Genomic DNA, 17731 nt, shown 5'->3' with positions numbered 1-17731 from the left:
GCAGTTTTTGACAATATTGCCGCGACTGTTTATCATTTCAGTCAAGCTAATGTTATTTGGCCGAGGGAAGCGCTGAAACGGAAGTGCGGCACACACAAACGGAAGTTGGACCCTTAGTTACTTCCGCGTTCGAAAATAAGGTGGATAACAGAAGCCCGATTCACAGAAAAATATATATTAAAGCAGCGGTACCCAAACTTTTTTTTTAGCCGCGCACCCCCTTCTGTGTCCCAACCGGGTTGACGCACCCCAATCCCCCACATCTTCAAAAAAAAGAGAGAGAGAAAAAAAAAGCAACAAGCTTTTTTTTAATATAGCCATTTTTATAGGCAATCACGCTCAAATGACTGGGACACGCATAACAAAAATAAAAGAAAGACAATTGCTGTTGCAGTTACAGTAACACAATCATCATAACACAGGTTATGGAAATAAAATTAGACCACAATTGTATTAAATTGCAATAAAGTTACACACAACATCCACAACAAGATCCTGAGGAGTTTCAGGTGAGAAGAGTGATAGAGAGACATTTTCTGATTCCCCCAAAATAACAGCAGCAGAGACCGGTGACCCCCCTTTTGGCGGGGGTAGCAAAGAGGGGGAGAGAGAACACAGGGAGAGACAGATGACAAGGTGATAGACCTGTAAATTATTCATGTTAACAGTTTCAGTTTGTTCTTCGGAAAATCACTAAAGACTGAATTTGTTGTCATGTGTTGTATTTTTTTTCCTCCAACCAAATCATAGTGCACCGTGTTTTTTAATACACCCTGGAAATTAAGTAATTTTTGTATGTCATAAAATACACTCTAGAAATGTAATTTTTTAAATTACTGAAACAGAAAAAAAGATGACAAAAGTAAGTCTTTAATTAAATATGGAACTGACAAAACAAAAAACTCGGAGTACATACAAAGTAAACAGGAAAGTTAAGTAAATCACAGTTAAAGGACTGCAATGTATTTCTAGTACACGATTGTTGAATTAGCTTGAATCCATTTACAAAAGGAAATTATTCAATAAACAAATTGGCAGAGAGCATAAAAGGTAGACTCAGCGATTTTTACGGAAATACAAGTAAGAATATAATCAATCCCCCCTCCCCAAAAAGAGACAGTGTTGTCCCCAGGCCGTGGCAAAGCTGTCTGCTGGCCTAAATATATATACACAGACTGTTTGTATCCTTTTCAAAGCAAACATGCAAGACCCAGCAACACAACTGACAGTCACCATCAGACTTTAATCAAACAGAAAAAGGTTACAAAATTAATTCAACTTACAATCTTGATTGGGACTTGTTGGCAAACTCTTCCTTATACAGATTGCAGGGCACACATCACAGTGTTATACATGTTACCAGGAGACAGCTCAAACATCAATCGCTTTATGGGACTATTCTATTCTCTTTAATATATGTACAAGTAAAGGCAGTATTTATCATGCCTGAATTTGAATAAAGTTGTTTACCTATTTAATGTGTAAAAGCTCTTTATTTCTTGTACATTTTTGCACTGCATTGCTCAAAATAAACAATTATATTCCTATAAGGCGGACAACATTGTCTTAAAGTTCTAGCAGCAAACTAATAGGTGAAACTGCACTAAATATTTTACAAGCACATTAACAAGTCATATCAGAACCTATTTATTGATTATCTACGACATTCAACTTCGGACCTGGCAGTTCTGAAGAACCCCCATGTTTGAGAGTACCACAAGACTACATCTGCTCACCATGGTGTGTTATCATATGAGTAGTCAAATGACTTCTTTGAATAAAATGTTTTCCACAAGTCATACAGGAAAAAGGCTTATCACCTGTATGGATTTTTGTGTGCCGAGATAAACTTGCTCTGTCGCTGAAATCTCTTCCACAAGTCAAACATGAGAAAGGCTTCTCACCTGTATGAACTCTTATGTGCCGAGATAAACTTGCTTTGAAGGCAAATGTTTTTCCACATGTTAAACATGAGAAAGGTTTCTCACCTGTGTGAGATTTTGTATGCTGGTATAGACCTGTTCTTTTGTTGAATTTCTTTCCACAGGTCAAACATGAAAAAGGCTTCTCACCTGTATGAATTTTTGTGTGCCGAGATAAACTTCCTCTGTCGCTGAAATCTCTTCCACAAGTCAAACATGAGAAAGGCTTCTCACCTGTATGAACTCTTGTGTGCCGAGATAAACTTGCTTTGAAGGTAAATCTTTTTCCACATGTTAAACATGAGAAAGGTTTCTCACTTGTGTGAGTTTTTGTATGCTGGTATAGACCTGTTCTTTTGTTGAAATTCTTTCCACAGGTCAAACATGAAAAAGGCTTCTCACCTGTGTGAATTCTCATGTGATCTGTCAAATAACTAAGGGAAAAGCTTTTACCACAGACTTCACAAGCTGATATACTATCATTTGTGTGCACCGTCTCCTGTGTTACCGCTTCTGTATTGTCTACATCTTCAACATCACCTCTGATTTGCTGAAAGCTCTTATTTCCTTCGTCTCTGGTTGATCCTGAATCTTCAAGGTCGCTCGTTTCCTGCTTTTGTTTCTCAGACTCAGAGGAAATCAGAGAGATGAGTTGGTCCTTGTATGATCTTGGTTCCCTGGAACCAGATAACTGCTGCAGTTCAAGCTGCTCTTTCTCTAGACTAACATAGAGTTCCTCCTGTTCAGTCTTTATAGCTGGTTGTTCCGGTTCCTCCTGTATTTGTGGTGGTTCTAGTTCGACCCAGATCTCTTCTATCTGTGAAGGTTCGGTTTTCCCCAGCTCCTCATTTGTAATAAAAGGTTGTGGCTCCTCTTGGTCCAAAATGGAGTTACTCTCTAGGCTGCTGAAGTGATGGTCAGTGGGAACCTCCTCTTCCTTCCAAACATAACGCTGTGGGAGAACTGAAAAGGCAAAAGAAAAACAAAAACATATTGATTTACGTATATATAAAACCAGAATATTTCACATTATTAAAAAGTAGTCACACATTGTATTAAAATTAAGGGCATATTTTTATTTTATAGGAAGGTTTCTTTGAGCAGCTGCTGTTTAAAAAAAAACTAAGACTTTTTGTCTTGCATGGCTGCTGATTGAATCAGATCATGCTGGTTGACACAGGTTCTCTATTTTAATGTAGCAGGAGTGGAGAAAGTGGAAGAGGACCAAATCCGCACAATATAAACCAATATAAATAATTTCACTTTGGTCAAATGTCTGCGGTTTTGCGCTCCTCGTCCTTCTCACCATGGCTGAGGAAAAAAGATAAAGCCCTAAAGTTTAACTCTATGAGACAAACTTTGGAGTAGATCAGTCTTGTCTCCCCTCTCCGCTTCTGTCACACACACACACATGCCAGCAAACGGAAACGTATGGCTACGTTCACACTGCAGGTCTTGATGCTCAATTACGATTTTTTGCTGAAATCAGATTTTTTTGTGGAGGCCGTTCATACTCCTATTAAATGCGACCACAGTTAGACTTCAATCTGAATGGTTTAAGACCGAAAAATGACACGCATGCGCAGATAGCAGAAGGACACGTCACACAGCAGCACACTGTTAACAGAAGTAATGGTGATTATAATTGTTTCTAGACGTGTTCAATAGTTTTGTTTAAAAAAAACACAACTCGAGAAAAAACCAACTCGGATACCGTCCGGCAATACTCCTTGTTATAAGAAAGCTGTTGAGCAATGACAGTTGACAATATGAAGACCATATCATAGCAAAATGAATCGAACGTTGGTCGTTTGAAGATGGCATTTATTGAGAAGGCAGGCTGTGCTTTGTGTCAAAGAAGACATTTCATGAAATGTCACTGTCATTCAGGTTGGACTTTTTTGATATGAAACGGTAGCATAAATGAGCATATCAAGTATACAGAGGAAGAGATTATGCTATCAGCGAGTTGGCGGATCATCACTACATTGTTGTGTACCTCAATGTTCGTGTTCTTCACGCCATCACGTTAGCTTTCATAAGCCCCATTTACACTACCCTTGTTAAACCGAGCCGAGCCGAGACCAGTCTGAGCTTGGATCAGTTAACCAAGCTGAGACGACCGTTTACACACCACACTATTCCGGTTCCTTGGTTGCTCCTCGCCTCCTAGTGACGATCTGCGGTACTGCTGCTCTCTGGGATTGAAGGGAGGACTGAGCAAATCAAAATGGTGGGACCGTAACATTCAGGATGTTATGGTTAGACAGAGTTGGCTTTTGGGACGTGGATAAGACAAACAAACGTCTAATAAGGGTTTACAGACGCCGGAAACGACAGACGCTGAGGTTCATCACACTGCTAAGCAGAATCATCTCTGGAAATTGTGTGGCATGGTAAGGAAGCTAGTATTATTATGAATGTCTGAAATTTGTCTGAATGGAGTGTGAATCGGGACGTGCAGCCAGACACGGCGGAAAATCCACGGACAGTCAGCTGACTGTAAGGGGATGACGCGGTCTTCTCATGCGCTCTTCGTTATCAGATAACCGGGATAAAAAAAAAAAAAAAAAGAACAGGCCGAGACCTGCTCTGGAACTGTTCAGCAGTTAGCGCGGTCCGGTTATGTTTAGCACGGTCCAGTTCAGTCTGCTGACCATTTACACACAAGAGTTATCTTGGTTACCGAGCTCGGACTGGTCTCGGCTCGGTTAAAAAAGTGTAGTGTAAACGGGCCTATAGCTTCCCTGCTGATAATGTAGTGCATCAGCAATGGCTAGCTATAATCCAGAGAAAAAAAACTTTACTCCCAGTAGAGACACATGGGTATGTAGTCCACATTTTTTACCTGAGGATCAGGTAGATACAAGTGGGGGGGGGGGGGGGGGCAAAGGGTGTTGTTCCTATGTTATTTGAGTGGAACAACAACTGGAGTGATGGCCAGCGAGTTACAGACTGAAAACGAGGCCCCACGCAAAAGAATCGAACTGCTGCAGAGCCAAGTTGAGAGGCTGCAGCTGCGGACCCGTTTTAGTCTGGAGCGCTTTGCAGGCTCAGGTGATAAAATCCAGTTCTGTAACAGGTAAGTTTGCATTTTTGTCGGCTAATTAAGCTGTGTTAACATACTGTGTATTGTACTGTGGAAATTTAGGATCCAGCAGGCTAGCGTTTTTTTTTTTTTTTTTTTTTTTTTGCAGCTCTAGTGGCACGTGTTTTATTGAGCTGACAGGAATAGGGTGGAAGACACGTGGCAAAGGACCGCGGATCGGAGTCGAACCTGGGTCGACCGCGTCGAGGACTAAGGCTGCCATACATGGGTTGCGCTACCCGCTGCGCCACCAGCGCGCCCAGGCTAGCGTTTTTGCAATATCATTCACAAAGGTGAGATGTTAGAGCCCAAAATGAAATTTAATAAAATCATACACTGTTTAACATGAAACTTTCCTGGGATGAAGACATTACTTCAGAGCTTTTGCAAAGGTCCCAAAAGTGGCTCTCGGACCTTAAAAGACTTGAGGTCTGTGATGATTTCACAGTGAGTAGATGCTTGAAACCTGATGGATTTGGGAAGGTTAACTCAGCACAGTTGCATTACTTCTCTGATGAGGGTGAGAGAGGCTTCAGAGTTGTATTTTATCTCTCCATGACAAATGAAAACCAAGAAACTTGTGTTTCTTTCATTATTGGTAAGTCTCAAGTTGCACCACCAAAGCAAACAATGATTCCACACTTGGAATTGTCTGCAACTGCAGTGGCTGTAAAAATGGATGGACTTATGAGAAGGGAGCTACAGAATCTGTGTTTTGGATGGACAGTACTACTGTGCTGAAGTACATTGCCAGTGAGAACATCACATTCAAAACATTTGTGGCAGACTGCGTCATTAATCAGAGACAGCACAAATCCTACTCAGTGGATGTGTGTAGACTCAGAGTTTTACACACATCCACTTTAATGGGTGATTAAAAGGCTTCTACTGTACTTGATGGCATCCGGAGGAGTTAATGCATTAATTTGAAACAGATATGCATTAAAACATGAGTGGAACCTGAAGATCTTGAGTAGATCAAAGCATATTCCTATCTCAGCATGGTCCAGTGAAAGTCCAGACCAAATCCAAATTAGAATCTGTGGTAAGACTTAACACAATGTTCTTAGACGCTCTCTATACAGTTCAACTAAGGTTTAGCTATTATACAAAGAAAGGGCAAACGTTTGGTTTCTATAAGTGCAAACCCTGGTAGACACACACACCAAAAGAGTTGCAGCTGTAACTGCAGCAAAAGGTAGTTCTAGAGAGTATTGGCTTTTTTGAGCTGAATAGGGCTTGTGAATGTACATCATAGCGCATTGCATGCTGGGTAGCGGCAGATATTTTTCCGGACATGTTATGGACTTGCTTTCTAAAACAACAATGGACCGTTGGAAAAGCAAGAACCGGAGGGATTCCCTACCATCACAAACTTAACAGAAAGGCAAAGCAGCATTACCTTGAAAAAAATGCAGCTAGTTAATGGGCTTGATAAGCAATCTAAACAAGCTACCACAGGTAACATTTGTAGGCGTCGTTGGCTACCTGGTTTGTGGAACGAGCACCTTACATTTATGAGTAGTTTAGAAATCATAAAATATGTAGAAGCTCACCTTCAGTTCACCAGGTGATGAGTGCAGGATCTGCAGACTTTCAAGGTCCACTTTCACAAAACTAAATTAGCTGCCTTAATGTTTGACACTACTCACCAGAAAAATGTTTTGGTTGTAAATTGTGACCAACTTTTGATATTGCTTTTATTATTAGAGTCACAATCATTCATTTCATTGCTGTAATTACCGTATTTTTTGGACTATAAGTCGCACTTTTTTTTCATAGTTGGCCAATTCTGCAACTTATAGTCAGGTGCGACTTGCAATTTGAAATGGTAAATTATACTGACCAACATGATCCAAGTAGTAAACATTACCATCTAAAAGCCGCAAGAGGGCGCTCTAGGCCTGTGCTCTTAAACCACTTAAAAATGTATTAAAATATTAGCTTATAAACAACAAAGACTGACCACATGTACATATGTTACTGTTTCAGTATGCATTCATGCAGCGAAGCGTTACATGGTGCAGCTTGAAGGACACAGACCACGACAAAACTTTGCTGGTTGGAGTTAGTGGCTTGTTGTGCTAATTTACCTCATTCAACCTTCCAGGCAAGCCCGCTGACAGGGGGGGACAAACAGGTCAATTGTCCCAGGCCCAGGACAGAGGGGGGACCCAAAACTGACACTCTGACCATTAAAACACAGGCAGAAGTAATTTTTCAGAAAAATATTTGTGTGAAAAGTATTTAATATTAGAGTACCTAAATATCTATCGATAGATAGATAGATAGATAGATAGATAGATAGATAGATAGATAGATAGATAGATAGACTCACCGGCCACTTTATTAGGTACCCCATGCTAGTAACGGGTTGGACCCCCTTTTGCCTTCAGAACTGCCTCAATTCTTCGTGGCATAGATTCAACAAGGTGCTGGAAGCATTCCACAGGGAGTTTGGTCCATATTGACATGATGGCATCACACAGTTGCCGCAGATTTGTCGGCTGCACATCCATGATGCGAATCTCCCGTTCCACCACATCCCAAAGATGCTCTATTGGATTGAGATCTGGTGACTGTGGAGGCCATTTGAGTACAGCGAACTCATTGTCATGTTCAAGAAACCAGTCTGAGATGATTCCAGCTTTATGACATGGTACGTTATCCTGCTGTAAGTAGCCATCATGGGTTGGGTACATTGTGGTCATAAAGGGATGGACATGGTCAGCAACAATACTCAGGTAGGCTGTGGCGTTGCAACAATGCTCAATTGGTACCAAGGGGCCCAAAGAGTGCCAAGAAAATATTCCCCACACCATGACACCACCACCACCAGCCTGAACCGTTGATACAAGGCAGGATGGATCCATGCTTTCATGTTGTAGACGCCAAATTCTGACCCTACCATCCGACTGTCGCAGCAGAAATCGAGACTCATCAGACCAGGCAACGTTTTTCCAATCTTCTATTGTCCAATTTCGATGAGCTTGTGCAAATTGTAGCCTCAGTTTCCTGTTCTTAGCTGAAAGGAGTGGCACCCGATGTGGTCTTCTGCTGCTGTAGCCCATCTGCCTCAAAGTTCGACGTACTGTGCGTTCAGAGATGCTCTTCTGCCCACCTTGGTTGTAACGGGTGGTTATTTGAGTCACTGTTGCCCTTCTATCAGCTCGAACCAGTCTGGCCATTCTCCTCTGACCTCTGGCATCAACAAGGCATTTCCGCCCACAGAACTGCCGCTCACTGGATGTTTTTTCTTTTTCGGACCATTCTCTGTAAACCCTAGAGATGGTTGTGCGTGAAAATCCCAGTAGATTAGCAGTTTCTGAAATACTCAGACCAGCCCTTCTGGCACCAACAATCATGCCACGTTCAAAGTCACTCAAATCACCTTTCTTCCCCATACTGATGCTCGGTTTGAACTGCAGGAGATTCTCTTGACCATGTCTACATACCTAAATGCACTGAGTTGCCGCCATGTGATTGGCTGCTTAGAAATTCAGTGTTAATGAGCAGTTGGACAGGTGTACCTAATAAAGTGAGTATATATATATATATATATATATATATATATATATATATATATATATATATATATATATATATATATATATATATATATATATATATATATATATATATATATACACACACACACACACACACACACACACATTAGGTATATGTAATATATTTTATTTAAATAAGGGACCATTATAACTCCCCCCACCCCAACATAAAATGGTTTAACCATTAGGACAACGGCTAGCTGCAACTTTGAAAGTTTGTTTCGCTGCAAACTAAGAATGTCAGGTTTTCAGAAGTCCAGCGCACAGAAAAGAAAAGAGAAGATGACACCAAAGGCTTAAGGGATTTTACGAGTAAATATATAAAAAAACACTTAGGATGAGTCTGGAACAGGTCCAGGAACGGAACTGCAGAGAATTGATGCCCATCCAGAGCCTGGTAAGGAGCAATGCGTTTATCAATGTGGTTTTAAAGTATAGCATCTGCTCGCTAGTGTAAGGAGGAAACACCTTCTTTTTTTTTTTCTTTTTTTTTACAGAAATACTTGAGCTTAGCGCCAAAAGAGCAGAAAGTAAAAGATGGTAGAAGTCCAGGTGCAGCCTGAAAGAGCCAGCTGAGGCGGGGAGCTTGGTTGACAGAGGGAAAGGAGGACAACGTAGCAGTTCTCCCGTTGCAATATGTGGCTTAGAGAGAGGGGGGGGGGGGGGGGGGGGGGCCATCCCTACCGCTAGCGGAGACAGTGCAGGTGGGGGGGGGGGGGGGGGGGGGGGCATCAGAGTCTGAGCATAGTGGTTCAGAGACGGATCATGGCGTCAATTTCAATGATCCCGCGTTGTAGCCAACAAAAATGACTGATTCTGATAGAGTGAATGTTGCACGTTTAATGGCAAAAAGGAAGCCTTTCTCAGAGATGGCAAATGGACCACAGGCAGATTCAGAGGGCAGAGAATTCTAACATATTCTAACATATTCTTCCTCCCACAATTGAAGGAAAAAAATTATTAGGTACTGCTATTATGCAGCAGGTCAAAATACCAAATAAAATAAATGACTTTGCCACAAAAATGTTTGCCGTTTGGCATTTGGAGACCAAGGGCCCGTTCTTCGTACATTGCCCAAAACATCCGAGATCAAATGACACATCCAAGATGATTTCATCCGGCTAATCATGATCCGGCTAATTGGGTTCTTCGAACACACCTGTTGTTTATGATTAGTATGGCTGGATTGAGTTATCTGAGATAACTGCGCGTTCATGCGTTTGTTTAAAAGGGGAAATGTATCGATAGTAGAAACAATGATCAGCAGTGCTGCTATTGGCTGTTCAGCATGGCCAAAGAACGCCCACAGTTTTTCTCCCAAGCAGAACACGAGCTTTTAATGGAAGGCTATGCCGAATTTGAGTCATTAATTAAAACGACAGGGAACACCTCAAAGTCTGTTAAAGCCAGGAGAGAGAGCTGGCAAAAAGCAGCAGACAAATTAATGCGTAAATACTGTCCATGTTAGATGTTTCTATCACATTCTACAGTATGAATTTTTGCATTTTAATAATTTCATATTTACTTTGTTCTTTTATATCAAAGACCCACTAGAACATGGGGACAAGCAAAAGTGAAGTACAAGAATATTCTACAAAATGGTAGCCTTTCATTATTATACTTTACTTTAAAAATGCACTTGTTATGTCAAGAGATCCAAATTCCGGTGTCATTCCTTAGACACTGGAAGTAAAGGACGCGCGCAAACTGGGAATTTTAACAAAAATTGTGGATGCAGCTGTGTAGTTGAATAAATTGCCTTACCAGATTAAATGTCAGTTTTTAGTCTTGGCTTGAGTGAAATAAATTTCTGAATAAATGCGACTTATAGTCCGGTGCGACCTATTTTTCTTCTTTATGAAGCATTTTTGACTGATACGATTTATATTCCAGAGCAATTTATTGTCTGAAAAATATGGTATAGTATTAATGTTGTTAATTTTTTTCTTAGGTTTTGCACTCTCAGCGCCTTAATGAACATCCATTCAAACCCTGGGTCATCATCTGTTCCTCTGGCATTGCAGAGTTATGTAAACATATTAAGCCTCTCCTGTTGAAAACTGAAACTGCGGTTTGGATATGGTAGTAGTTTTGCACTGCAATGCTGTTGTAGCTGCTTGGCCTTTAGTATTTAAAATTTAGGTTGATTACAGTTACATTTAAATTGATTACAGTGCCTCCGTTGTGCACCTGTTCAATCTAGGCCTTGAAATTATGAAATTTGCAAGCCTGTGGATTTTAGTTTGATTACAGTGCCAAATATGTTCACTTGTTCACTTCATGTATCCCAGTATTTTGCACAGTAATGCTGCTGTAACTTGCCCAGCCTGATTTAGATAGTAGTATATTCCCCCGCAGTAATTTGTATTTGTTGGGTACATATCCAATCACTCTCTACACGTGGATGGATGGGAAGATTCAACCTCGTTTGAGGTCCACCCCTGTCCAGCTTCATCCACATCAATATTCAAAGCAGCTACACTTAGGGGTGCAGTTTAATCCATGTCTGCTACATAACCAGTTACATCCAGTGAGGCTGCAGGTGCAGAGCTGCCCCCTCTTGTCACTTTTTGTCTCTTTCTCCTAAAGCTAAATTGCTCAGGGGTTATTGGTTTGACTTCTACGTATCCAAGATGTAAAGAAGGTACCCAGTCAGGATTGCACTCCAGAAATTCATAGGCAGGCTCCCCTGAACTGGAAAGAGATGCATGCTTGGATGTGTAGCTTGTGCAAAGTTAGTAGTTCTTTAGCTTTCATGCTTGAAAGCTGAAAAAAAAAAAAAACACACACTCCATTTGCATTGCGTTTTCGCCTTCGGTCACGATGAACAATTGTGGCAGATGATAATGCACCAAACACACCACTTTGTCATGCTGGATTACTACAAAAAGACAGCACCACCTAATAGCCTGCGTCGATACTTCCGTCCGGATGTCCGACAGTGTATCACAAGTGTGACCGAGTCACATTTCCAAGCCCTATACAAATGCACGCCATACTCTTCAGATTTTTGTTTCAATTTTAGAAGACAATGAATCCTTTTCCTTTTGCGTTTTGAATGTAACACTGCTTTGTGTTGATCTATCAGCTAAAATCCCAATGAAATATAAATTTGCGTTTGTAGTAGCACTGCTGATGTATTTATGAAACTAAGAAAAAAGATATTCCATGTTAACTGCATTATTGGGAGAAATTTTAATAAACAGAATATCCTACGGAAACCTAAAAGTGCTGCTTGATTTAACCAAAGATAAGCATCTGATTTATTTTTTTCATTTTTCAGGCACGTTCATTTTTTACCAGCAGCTCTGTGATCAGTAAACCAACATTAGTACCTCTGGTGGTTCATACCTATTCTCTGCAGGTTTATCTGGGGTTTCAAGCTGATTTCCAGCAGTCTGCGCTGACGATCCAGCTCTTCCTCGTAGTGGACGATGGTTTTATCAAACTCTGAGAATATTTCTTCAGCAGCAGCGGTCAGTCGCTCCCTGATAAACTCTCTCAGAGACTGAGATGAAGACATTGTTGCTGCAAAGACACAAAAACTCAGCTCAGAAGACACAACGAAGCTAACTCTGCTAACAGAACCAGACAGTCTATTCCATTGTGTTGTTGCTGCTGCCGCAGGTTCTTCTTCTACTTCTTCTTCTTGCTTTTTATGGCGGTTGCCAAACAACCTTTTGGCGCATTACCGCCACCAACTGAAATGACGTGTGAGTCGGGATTCAAATGGTACAAAAACGAAACAAAGAGAAAAAACTATATCCTCTTTTTCAAAATAGTAATTTTAATAAAGAATAACCCTCTGATTTAGATCTTTGTCTAAAATTTATTTGTGTTCAGTTGTAATTGGTTGTCTTGTAATCTAGTTGCAGTTCATCTCTCTGAACTACACTACTTCAGGGTTTGATGGAGGCTAGAAAAAAAGTCTCAATTCGTTATCGCTACCTGCTGGATGAATGTGTGAATGGAGAGGACCGCCCCTATTTTAATACTGCTTTTTTTCCCTGGTCATTTTGAGTCCTCTACATTTCAACCAACGTTTCAGCTGTTCTATGTTGAGTTTTTCGATTGAAGCAGGTTTAAATTAAGCTCTTGGGATGTTGTCATCTTCCAAAATGATTAGTATTGCAGTTGTTGCCAATGTAACCTGCACTCTTCCTGTCCGACCAGCCGGGAAACCGGTTGTCCCGTGAAAATGAATGAGTGAGACACCAGTTAAGAATTCACACACACCCAAACAATCATAATGGTCAGATAGAAACTTCGTGAGAAGCTAAAGGCATAGTTGAGTTGCTTTATTGCTGCGTTATTGTATAAGCAAGGACATTGTCAGCGTTGTACAATCAAGAGTCAAATTCCTTACATGTGCACAATGTGTATATAAAGCTGATTCTGTTGCAGAGCAGAAAACATGTGTAATTCAAATTATTTCCACTAGATGCCATCACCTGGCTGCTCTGCTCTTCCAGCCGCGCTTGTTCATCATCACTTAGACATTATATACGTTTATATGTCTGTGATCATGATTGTGTATACGGATGCAGAGGGTGTCTGTCCTCGCTATACATTTCTTGAGATAGTATAACCATCAAGGGACAACACTATTTCTGATGTCATAAAGTCATTGATCTTTCAGTAGCTCTCTTTTGGACCAGCTGGTCACATACTACATACTTTCTACTAAATTGCCTATGATGAAACAATAATTTCTTATTTTCATGAGCAAAATTATTGACGGTCTTGTTCAAAAACTCCAAAAGACTAAAATGATCAAAGTAGAACTAACATCATAGGAGTTCCCAAAACTATAGTAAAGAGAAGCAAAACAGGAATCTTCACTGCAGCGATTTATATTTAGAAATAGACAGGCATTTTGTTGATTTTTATTGTATTTTCAGGGGGTGAGCACATTTACACAATCTTATAAACAATCACAACCCAAAGATGGGAGAAATACACACACACAAGCCTTTCACAAAAATGTATGAAATTAAACCAGTATAAACATCAACATCCTCTGCAACCGATTTTGTCAAGTAATAACCCCCTCTAATGCTCAAAGCTCATTCAGTTTTAGAGAAATAGTGTGAAAAAACATGACTGGTTAAAATAAAATGTTTTAAATCAGGCCTGTAGATGAAAATAAAGGGCGATAAAACCTATCCTTTCAAATGTGAGTTTCAGCAATGAATCGCTTTTGGTGAAGACTTTTTTGGCCTGATTTTCTGAAAGTGCTGGGCAGCAGCACCTTCTACCATAACGGTTCAATGTGATGGAACAAAATGGTCAGTCATGATTACAGCCTAACAGGAAACCATCGATGTATAACTTCTTCCTTTTTTAAGATTAAAATCATAAAGTAAAAATTCTTATTTTTCTCAACAATATAAGTACAAATAAGTACAGGTTTATGTATTTAGAAATTATTCTGACTAATATCATGAAGTGCTTCACAAAAAAGGGTGACTTTACAGAGTACGCAGTAGTACAGAAAACAAAACAATACAGCGATTAATGCCCATAAAAAAAGCTCAACTCTAATCAAAACCTGTTTTAAAAGGAAAGATTTGGAAAGTCCTTCATTGGCACATGATCTGAAGTGGATTTTACTGTTCTCCAAAATTTCCTTGGACCATTTAGATTTTTTTTGTTTTTGTAATTTCAGAAAGGTAAAACTCTGACTCGACTTTCTTTATTAGTGATGTAATACTTGCTGTATTTCAATCAAAATGTCTAATTTACTTTAGGAAAAATTATTTTGTGTACTGATGAACTTGAATCTGAACAGATAATTGCTCTTAATGCAAGAATTGTATGAAATTCAAATGATGGGTATTGTTGTTACATTTGTGTGGGTACCAGCACATATAGGAGTTAAAGGAAATTAAATTGCAGATAAGACTGCTAAGAAGGCGTCAAAAAATAGAACCAGTGATATGATGATTAACTTAAGAAAAATCAGAGGAACAGATCGTTTTTCAGCTGTGCAGCAAGAGTTGTGAAAATACATTGCCAAGCCTCTGCTTATGCATTTCTATCTTATCTTTTCTTGTAAGTATTGTACTTTCAGGTCATTATTTGAACCACAGACAAGTCCTTCCCAGGGTCACAGACAGGTCGCCATAGTCATGTATGCAGTTAAGGTGGAGGAGATGCTGGCTGAAGCAGGTCATCATGTAATTCTGCAGCAGCTGTGTGGAAAACGTTGCCTGACCCAGACATCGCCAGACATCACCAACCCACCAAGGAAATTCAGAGCTCCTGGAGTTCAACTATCTAACTTGCTGCATTTCTCCTGGGAGGCTCATTTTAACAAAATGCCACTTGGGAACCCGTCTAAAAAGCATTCCCTGCATTCACAAGTCAGGGACATAGAAGACAAGGTGGTGACAGTGTTTTAGTGTGTGAAAGAGGAGCGCCCCATGAAAATGTGAGGACCTCACAGTGAGGTGCACCTGAGTGGGATTGTCTGCAGCTGACAAAAAGGATGAATAACTATCAAACACTTGAAGCTGTGGTTATCACGGAAAAGGGAGTAAAATTGCACACACATCGCACGTTTCTGACAAATTTTCAGACACAAAATAAAAGAATATTAAGCGCAGTTAATGTTTATGAACGGGGTTGAAATTTGTCTCGTTTATTCCTCGCCAGCAGGTGGCGACAATGAGTCGGAGCGCTGCCTACTAATGTTCTATAAACCAAGAATAAGTGGTTTGGGCCCTGTTAGCAGAGTCAGCTGTGTTGTGTCTTCTTATCTGAGTGTTTGTGTCTCTGCAGCAACAATGTCTTCATCTCAGTCTCTGAGAGAGTTTATCAGGGAGCGACTGACCGCTGCTGCTGAAGAAATATTCACAGAGTTTGATAAAACCATCGTCCACTACGAGGAAGAGCTGGATCGTCAGCGCAGACTGCTGGAAATCTGCTACAAACCCCAGATAAACCTGCAGAGAATAGGTATGAACCACCAGAGGTACTTCTAGGACTTATTTCGGGTTAACTTGAGAAGCAAATAGAACTACAGAGAATAGGTATGAACCACACCTGTCAAGTTTTGAATTAGAAAATCTGGGAAATGTTATGACATCCAGTGCCAGCTGTCCGACTACCCCCAAACAAGCTCCAGTATGGCTTACATTTTAAGGTGTACAAGAATCCAATGTAACCACCCACAATGGCCCTGGCTGGTATAAGATACCCCAGGATCCTCCTGATCAGCGTACGCCTCCTCTTCAAGTCCATGAATTTTTACTCCCTCTGACTGCAGAAAATATCATTGAAATAAGAATGCCATTATAAGCACAATCTTATTTTATTATGACTATTTTTCACGTATTCATTCAATTTCATTGACACCCACCTGGAAGGCAATATCAAATTCAGATACATGCTTGAGAGCATTTTATTGATGGTGCTATGAAGGGTTAGGCCCAGAAATATTTGGACAGTGACACAATATTCATGATTTGGGCTCTGCATGCCACCACATTGGATTTTAAATGAAACAACTACTATGCAATTGAAGTGCAGACTTTTACGTTTTAATACAAATGATGGATTTCTTCTTTTTGTCATCCTCATAATGGTCTGTTCCACATCCACTGAGAGCTCCTTTGACCGCATGTTGTGTGTTTTTGAAAGCAACAGCTTCCAAATGTAAACACCACTCCTGGAATCAACCCCAGACCTTTTAACTGCTTAATTAATGACAGATTAACAAGGGAAGAGCCCATGCAGCCTTGTTATTTATTTTCAGTCTTCTGAGTCAATAGTCCAATTACTTTTGGTCCCTTGAAAAAGAGGCAGCTACGTATTAAAGAGCTGTAATTCCTAAACCCTTGCTCCAATTTGGATGTGAATACTCTCAAATTACAGCTGAGAGTCTGCACTTTAAGCCCATATTGACTATATAATTGTATCCTGAATATGTTTTCCTAAACAGCTAAAATAACAAAACATGTCACTGTCCAAATATTTCTGCGCCTAACTGTATACATGTCACAGCAGGTCATTGGATAAGTTAAGTTTTTGTTAGCTAAGATCAGTTAATAGGACTCAGATTTTGCACAAAGCGTGTAATAGGTAGTCTATTGTAAAATTTGCACTCCTAATACAAAATTTCACTTTATATTCTTGCCATGGATAGCTCAACAACATTGTAAAACATCAACTGGAGTAACTATTTTAGGTCACTAATATATATTTTAGGTTGGGTTTTTAAATTTGGGCTTTATTGTCGATTTATCCATGGTTACCTTGAAATAACTTCACCAACTTGATGTTTGCACTGTCTTTGCCTTAATGTTGGTAGATAAGGCAAGTATGCCTCACTAAAAGCCTCTTTTAACACTGTGAGCTTCACTATCACCACCATTACAACGTCTTTGTTTGTTTGTCCGAATTAAGAAGTACACTCCCTCTTGGGCAGAGGAATCTTACAGTGGGCATCATGTTGGCATCTTTAGTTTGATGAAAACATGAAACCAAATTGTTTTGATAATGATGTTAATCAGTACATTTTCTGTTTGCTCGTCCAGATCTCTCACAGCTTTATTTTTGGAAAAAGGAGGGATATGTCACTGCAGACCCCGCAGTTCTGCTACCAGGGACAGGGAACTCCAGTTTAGACCAAGAGGGAACTAGAACCCCAGCATAAGAAGAGGGACTGGATGAACCAGAAACTCACCAGATATAAAGAGGAACAAGAAGAAATAGAACCTCCACATATAAAAGATGAACAGGAGGAAGTCTGTATCAGCCTGGAGAAAGAGGAGCTTCAACTGAAGGAGGAGACTTACACCTTTACAATAAATCCTACTTATGAAGAAACAGACAATAAGGAACCAGAACCAAACAATGACCAAAACCTCATTCAGATATCTTCTGAACTTGAGAACCAAAACCAGGAAAGGAGCAACAATGAAGATTCAAAATTAAATAGACATGAAGAAATAAATCAAAATAAGCGGCCTCAGAAAGTCAGCGGTCACAATGGCAATGTAGACAATACAAAAGTTAAAAGACAGAAGAAAGCACACCCGAATAAGAATCTCTGTTCCTGTAAGGTTTGCGGTAAATTCTTTGCCCAGAGTAAGTAACTAAACATGTGGAAACGCCACAGGTGAAAAGCCATTTTCCTGTTTGACCTG

General features: G+C 40.1%; 1 protein-coding gene across 1 annotated transcript; it reads right to left on the bottom strand.

The window, feature by feature from the left end:
* Nucleotides 1–733: 733 nt before the first annotated feature.
* Nucleotides 734–12207, bottom strand: LOC118556134 (oocyte zinc finger protein XlCOF6.1-like). The gene is made up of 2 exons (XM_036143621.1): nt 11931–12207; nt 734–2885 (listed from the first exon to the last, which is right to left on the bottom strand). The coding sequence occupies exons 1-2, from the start codon at nt 12100–12102 to the stop codon at nt 1723–1725; spliced, it is 1335 nt and encodes a 444-aa protein (XP_035999514.1). The 5' UTR covers nt 12103–12207; the 3' UTR covers nt 734–1722.
* Between the last annotated feature and the right edge of the window lie 5524 nt (nt 12208–17731).

The sequence above is a fragment of the Fundulus heteroclitus genome, chromosome 12 (assembly GCF_011125445.2).
Source record: "Fundulus heteroclitus isolate FHET01 chromosome 12, MU-UCD_Fhet_4.1, whole genome shotgun sequence".
Lineage (NCBI taxonomy): Eukaryota > Metazoa > Chordata > Actinopteri > Cyprinodontiformes > Fundulidae > Fundulus > Fundulus heteroclitus.
The sequence above is the reverse complement of the archived record's forward strand: the minus strand, read 5'-3'. Positions and strand labels throughout refer to the sequence as shown.

Coding starts and splice junctions, on each gene's coding strand:
- LOC118556134 (XM_036143621.1), bottom strand. CDS start 12,102: ATGTCTTCATCTCAGTCTCTGAGAGAGTTTATCAGGGAGCGACTGACC. Junction 2,886..11,930: donor GATAAACCTGCAGAGAATAG/GTATGAACCACC, acceptor TTGCCTTTTCAG/TTCTCCCACAGCGTTATGTT.